General features: G+C 40.7%; 1 protein-coding gene across 1 annotated transcript; it reads right to left on the minus strand.

Annotated features, from left to right (window-relative positions):
* Positions 1-208: 208 nt before the first annotated feature.
* Positions 209-1,416, minus strand: Or52b6 (olfactory receptor family 52 subfamily B member 6). Its single transcript, XM_027942687.2, has 2 exons — positions 1,332-1,416; positions 209-1,203 (listed from the first exon to the last, which is right to left on the minus strand). The coding sequence occupies exons 1-2, from the start codon at positions 1,414-1,416 to the stop codon at positions 209-211; spliced, it is 1,080 nt and encodes a 359-aa protein (XP_027798488.2).
* Positions 1,417-7,105: the final 5,689 nt, after the last annotated feature.

The following is a 7,105-nucleotide window of genomic DNA, read 5'->3' on the forward strand; positions in this document are numbered from 1 at the left end:
ATTTGAATATTAGAAGATAGTGGGATGAGTATTAAAATAGGCTTCTAAGAAAGGAAATCTGGTTTGCCTAGATGACATATTTAAATAAGTTGGGACATGGATTAGAATAACATTGCGATAATTGGAAAATGTAGAGATGAGGATGTAGTGAAAACAGGAGAAATGATTCGTATTGAAAGGGATTAAGGTGAAGCCAAGTTTATAGCATTTATTTAAATTCCTTGGCAAGATTTGAAAACATCTGCTTAGCGCCTTCCAGAATTTGCTTGGTCCTCACTCCATAAATGATGGGATTCAGCATAGGGGGGATGACCACATAGAGGTTGGCCAGCAGGATGTGGACATAACGTGGGATGTGTTTCCCACCAAACCTGTAAGCAAAGACAGAAAACAGTGCAGGGATATAGAAGAGCAGAATGACACAGATGTGGGATCCACAAGTGCTCAGGGCCTTGGACCGGGCTTCTTGAGAAGAGAGGTGGAAGACAGCTAGGAGGATGTGGATATAGGAAATAGCAATGAGAATGATGTCCAGGCCTGTGGAGAGAAGAGCAGCTGCCAGTCCATACCAGACATTGATGGAGATATCAGAACAGGACAGACGGGCAATGCCCATGTGTTCACAGAAGGTGTGTGCAATGACGTTGATCCGGCAGTAGTGCAGGCGCTTGAGGAGAAAGACGGATGGAAACATAATGATGAAACTGCGGGTCAAGGTGGCAGCAACGATCTGCCCAATGACCTTCCTTGTGAGGATTGTGGCATATCGCAGAGGGGAGCAGATCGCCACATAGCGGTCAAAGGCCATGGCCAGTAAGATAGCAGAGTCAGCCACGAAGAGGAAGTGGATGAAGAACATCTGGGTGAGGCAGCCATCAAAGGAAATGTGGCTAGAACCCAACCAGAAGTTGGCCAGTGCCTTGGGCATGGTGGAAGTCGAGAGTAGGACATCAGCACTGGCCAGCAGGGACAGGAATATGTACATGGGCTCATTCAGGCTTGGCTGGGAGAGGATGATGCAAATTAGAATGCCATTGCCTGCCAGGGCAGCTATGTACATGGTGCAGAAGGGCACTGAGAGCCAGATGTGTAGGTGCTCCAGTCCAGGGATGCCAGTGAGGAGGCAGCCTGCCACTCGAGTGTCAGAGAGGTTCATAGCTGCTATGCCGGTAGCAGATGAAAAAGCCACGATTGTTCTGCAGACTGTATCACAGGGGAAAAACAGCTTCAGACATTGAATATGCTAACAGAGCTCCTGTCAAACTTGCAAACAAATTAAAAAAAAAAAAAAAAAAAACTTGCAAACAATCACAAGGTCTGCACATACTCACAGGCCCACAGCACTAAAGGGCTTTGCACAAAGGTGTACTCTCTATAGACAGTCACATCCTGGCTCTGCACAAAGTACACAATCATAGGTCCCTCCCACAGATAGGTTCTGCATCCTTATTCAGGAGCTCTCTACACAGCTGTAAGAGGGAAAACTACAGAGTTCAAATACATCACAGACTCTGCACAGTGTCCCAGTTCTGAAAAACACTGACATCTATTGCAATAAAAACAACCTCTAGGGCTGGGGCTGTAGCTCAGTGGTAAAGTGCTTGCCTCGCATGTGTGAGGCACTGGGTCGATCCTCAGTCCCACATAAAATAAAGATAAAGATACTGTGTGTTCATCTACAGCATATATATATATATATATATATATATATATATATATATATATATGGCTGAGGATGTAGCTTAGTGGTAAAGCACTTGCCTCACATGCAGAAGGCCCTGGGTTGAATCCCCAGCACATCAAAAAAGCAAAAACAGGGCTGGGATTGTGGCTCAGTGGGAGAGTGCTTGCCTAGCATGGGCATGACCCTGGTTCATTCCCCAGCACCACATTAAAAAAAATAAAATAAATAAAAGCATTGTGTTAAAAAAAAAGCAAAAACAAACAAATAAACAAAGGAATACAATCTCTGTGAGTGCAGACTGTAATAAGCTTTGCAATAGCCTCAGGCTCTACACAGAGGACTGTGGTCCTACAACAGAGGACAATAGCCTCTGCAGATGTTGTGGAAGAATAGAAAAATAGGGTTGAAGGTGGTGGGCATTGCAGATCCTGCATTCTTTCCCCCCAGGCACAGATGCTCTGATGAGTGGAGGCAGTGAAAACAGCTATGGCAGTTAGAAAGGACCCTGGGAGCTTGTAAAAAAAGCCTAGTCAGATAACTGCTTCGTCAGTTATTAACTGTGGCTATCTTCAGTGCGTTGTTGGACAATTCACTGTATTCTCTGAGTAACAATTTTCTGGTCTTTAAAATGAGCATAATTTTTATCCTGTTAGTATATTAAATTAAATTTTTGTCTGTGAAAGTCTTACTAAACTGTGCGATGTTTTCTGAGTCCCCAAGTCTTGTGAAATGTGGTATAATTGTCTGGAGTGGGAAGGAAAATGCTTCTTAAGTATGGCTCTGAGACTAATGTCATCAACATCCTCAGGGAACTTGTGAATTCTGCAAACCAACTGAATTAGAAAATCTGGGCTGGGGAACTGCAACTGGTGTTTAAGCAAGACCCCACTCCCTACGATTCAGATTGATTCTAATGTTTCTGAACCAGTGATAGAACCTTTAACTTTCTTCTCTATCCCTGGCAGTTGTTCATTGCTTCTGCCAGGATCATAAACTTCTCAGTCTCTGTGGGTTTCTGCTGTGTTACCCCTGAATGTGTTCAGGCTTCAACTCAGTCTAATTAGTGCTCTCTTCAGCTCACATAGTCAGGATCCAGTGGAGATGATAGCCTCAGAAGCAATCTTCGTGATGTATGAGGGCACTTAACACTGCCCTCCCCAGTTCGATTAAATTATTCTCACAACAAATATGCTATTCTTATCACTGTCCAAATCCTGTTTCTCAATTGAACTTTTCTCCTATATAGCAGACTTCAAAACTAACCAGGAGCCAACTCATATGATCATTTTCCTCCTATAAATTATTTACCCATTTTTCAGTTTGAAAGAAAGTGGTGTTAATGTCTCTCTGCTATTCAATGTTTCCTTTGTCACATTGTAATATATTTTATTTTACCTAGATATAAGATCCTTAAGGGTTTTTTTTTTTTTTTTTTAGTTTTAGGGATCAAATCCAAGGCCTTATGCATGCTAGGCAAATGCTCTACCTATCAGCTATGTCCCCACACAGCCCTTTCTCTCTCTCTCTCTCTCTCTAACAATTTTCTGGACTTTAAAATGAACATAATTTTTATCCTGTTAGTATACTAAATTAAATTTTTGTCTGTGGAAGTCTTACTAAACTGTGCGATATTATTAAATATCTTTCTTTCTTTCTTTATTCTCTCTCTCACCAGGGATTGGACCCAGGGGTGCTTAACTACAGAGTCAGTGAGCCACATCCAGAGCCCTTTTTAAAAACATTTATTTAGAGACAGAGTCGTGCTGAGTTGCTTAGGGCCTCACTAAATTGCTGAGGCTATCATTGAACTTGTGATCCTCCTGCCTCAGCCTCCGAACCCCTGGGATTACAGGCATGTGCCATTGTGCCCGACTGTCTATTTTTTAATTAGACCTTTATAGTTATACATAGCAGTTGGGTTCATCCCAACAAACTCATAGATGCATAGAATTTGATTTCAGTTTATGATTCCCCCTTTTCTTTCCCCCTTTCCCTCCTCTTCCCTCCCCTCCCCGCATTCTCCTTCCTCTACTCTGCTAGACTTCCTTTCATTCATCTATTTATATATTTGATTCTTTTTCCTTATGCATAAAGGCGAAATTATCTGTGGTATATCTATATATACTTATAACATGATTTTTTTTATAACATGATTTTTTTTTTAAAATGAATTCTTCATTGACAGCCTTTCTTAAATTATTTTAAACACACACACACACACACACACACACACACATACACACACAATTGCAAATCTAGGCAGTTTCCCCTGGAACCCCTCTGTCATCCTTTGACTCATTCCTTATTGGTTTCTTAACCCATGATATGTCTCTAAGGCTTCTCTTCTCTCTTCTCTTCCAAGCTCCAGTACAACAAATCTATACTGGGTTGTTCTGGTTTATCTCTGCCAGAAGAAATCCAGATCTTCAAACACAAACTCCTTTCTTTCTTTCTTTCTTCTCTAGCTGTCCTTTTTGGTCTTTTGATTTTCTTCTTTCTAGTGGATACCCTTTTACTATTCTAGTGTATTCCCATCACCTGGTTTTGAATTCTTTACCTGACTTCTCTGTCAAGGAGCTTGACCCTCGCGTCCTTTGCACACGGTTCCCATGCACAGGAGTTAGACTTTTCCTTCCACCCTTCCTCAATGTTTGGGGATAGGATCCAAGTGTAATTTATGAATCATGCACACTCCTTAGGAGCCAACGATCAATTACCCACCAATATCTCCATCCTTACCTGGAAAGTGACCTCCTAAGCTGCGCTTCTCCCACTCCACTCCCCGGGAAAACAGTGACTCCAGCTACCCCAGCCCATTCTTCTCTTCAGCCACCCGCCCCTCCGTGAACACTGCCACAGAGCTATGCACTCATTTGGTATCCTTTTCTCACCTCTCCTTTGTATTAATACCTCTTCTCCATCCTCAAAAGTATCTGACTCAGACTTACCTCTCTGATGCCACCTTCTTAGACTCAGATTTTCTCAATTCAATATTTCACAGGGAGCATAGGCTTCCTTAATAAAAAGATCAGAATCTCACATCTTGCCTCAGTGTTTATTAAAACCTCTTCTCCTCTGGGAGCTGAGATTCTCTTGCCTCTGTGTAACATTTCCTTTCTCAGTCCCAATTCCCTCCAGCAGTGTTTGGGTCAATGTGACTCATGTTTAACACAGTGACAAAAGGCACACAGGTACACGCTTGGGCACAGAGCTAAATGGAAGGGCTCTATTGACAGACACTCTGGGTCATCTGGGGGCAGGGCAGGGCTCAGCAACAACTCAGAGGCTCTCAGCCTGAGTTGCTTTTCATTTCCTGTTCCAATACTTGTTCTCTCCTATGCCTTCAATCCCACATTTTTTTTTTCTCTTCCCATTGCTCTTCTTGAAAGCATTTTCCTTGTGGGCTTTATTTCATTCATTACCTTTCTAGTGTCTGCTTTCAAACCCATGTTTCTTTTTACTTCAGCCTTCTCTTCACCCCTCCACTACTCATAAGTATCTCTTACATTCTTTGTCATCCTAAAGAAAAGGATGCATAGGGATTATTGTGTCTCGCTCATTTATCCGTTTAACAAAGCTTAATCCATCCCTTCTGCAGTCAGCATTCGAGGTCAATAGACCACCAGTGATTGTAATACTTGTGATTAAAACATGCTATGGGAGCCCAGAATGAAGGGGGATAATTCTATGTGCTATGGTTAGGGAGTCTTCACAGAGTGTCATATTGTGGCTGGGACTGAAAAGTGTGTGTGTGTGTGTGTGTGTGTGTGTGTGTATGTATGTATGTATAAGATTATTGTGCCACTGAGGCAAGGAATATGAAAAGATATTGTAAATAAAATATATGGTGATACTAATTAGTGCTTTGGAGAATTCAGATGAAGGGTTATCAGGGGAACTAGAGCAGCAGAAAGAAAGCAGAAATATTAAAGGCTAGTATTTAGGAAGACAGGAAATAGGATACATCTGTCTCAGCATCTTCCAAATTTAGGATGACTGCCACTTTGGGTCTAGATTTTTCTTAGTCTTTTTAAAAATCGAGGTACGATTCACTTACCATAAAATTAACCCTTTTAGGGTATGAAATTAATTTACTTTTAGCGTACTCATTAGATGGTGCACCTGTCACTATTACCTAATTCCAGAACTTTGTTTTATACCTCGCAAAGAATCTCTCTATCCATCATCAGTCACATTTCATACCTCACTTTACTGAGCCCCTAAAAATGACTAATTTTTCTTCTGTCTTTAGGGATGTACTTATTTTGGACATTTCATATAAACAGAATCATAGGATTATCTGGCCTCTGTGACTGGCTTCTTTAATTTAGCAATAACAGCTTTTAGTGTTCATCCATGTTGTTGTGTGTGACATTATTTCATTCCTTTGTGTAGGCACATTTTTAAGGCTTAAAAAATTATAATTAGTAATACACATTAACTGTAGGAATTAATGGGATTCACAATGATATTTTTATATGTATAGATTTTATATTGATTATGTCATTCACCATTCATCTGCCCTCTCTGCCTTTCCTTTTTTCTTCTGCTCACCCACATAGCCAAATATTTTAATGCATGGACACAGTGCTTTTCATTTATCCACTTATTTGTTGGTTGATGTTTGGATTATTTCCCATTTGGGGGCTATTGTGTTTGTGGTTTTTAGTTTTTTGCAGTACTAGGGCTTGAACTCAGGCCCTTGTACATGCTAGGCAAGTGCTCTACCACAGAGCTACATTCCTAGCCCTTTGGAAGCTGTTATGAATAGTGCTGCTATAAATATTTGTGTTCAGGCTTCTGTGTGGATATGTATTTTTTTTTTCTCCTAAGTATAACTAAAGGTGAAACTGCTAGGTTATATGGTAACTCTATGCTTAATTGTTTGAGGAATTGTCAGGCTGTTTCCAAGTGGCTGTATCATTTTATACACCCACCAGGAATATATGAAGATTAGTTTTCCCCATCTTCATCGAAGCTTGATGCTACCTGAAAGTTTGCTTCTAGACACTTTAGAATGTGAGCTGATGATCTAATTTTGATTTTGATATGCATTTCTCTGATGAGTGTGTGGTCATCTGTGCCCATGCTCAGTGGTCATTTGTGTATCTGCTTTGGAGGATATCTATTCAGGTCTTTTGCTCATTTTTATAGTTTGGACATTTGATTTTTTTATTATTGAATTGTAAGTATTCTTTATTTCTGCTAGATACAAGATGCTTATCAGACACATGATTTGTAAGTATTTTCTTTCATTCTGAGGGTTGTTTGTTTACATTTATTTATTTATTTATTTTTGGTACCAGGGATTAAAACCAGGTGTGCTTGATGACTGAGTCACGTATTCAGACCTTTTTATGTTTCATTTGGAGACAGGGTCTTAATAAGTTGCTTAGGGTCTCCCTCAGCTGCTGAGGCTGG

Source organism: Marmota flaviventris, chromosome 9 (assembly GCF_047511675.1).
Source record: "Marmota flaviventris isolate mMarFla1 chromosome 9, mMarFla1.hap1, whole genome shotgun sequence".
Classification (NCBI taxonomy): domain Eukaryota; kingdom Metazoa; phylum Chordata; class Mammalia; order Rodentia; family Sciuridae; genus Marmota; species Marmota flaviventris.

Bases quoted from the DNA above. Each gene is read 5' to 3' on its own strand.
- Or52b6 (XM_027942687.2), bottom strand. From the start codon at position 1,416: ATGATTGTGTACTTTGTGCAGAGCCAGGATGTGACTGTCTATAGAGAG. The intron at 1,204-1,331 runs GTGAGTATGTGC...CCTGTGATACAG, and splicing joins CCCTTTAGTGCTGTGGGCCT to TCTGCAGAACAATCGTGGCT.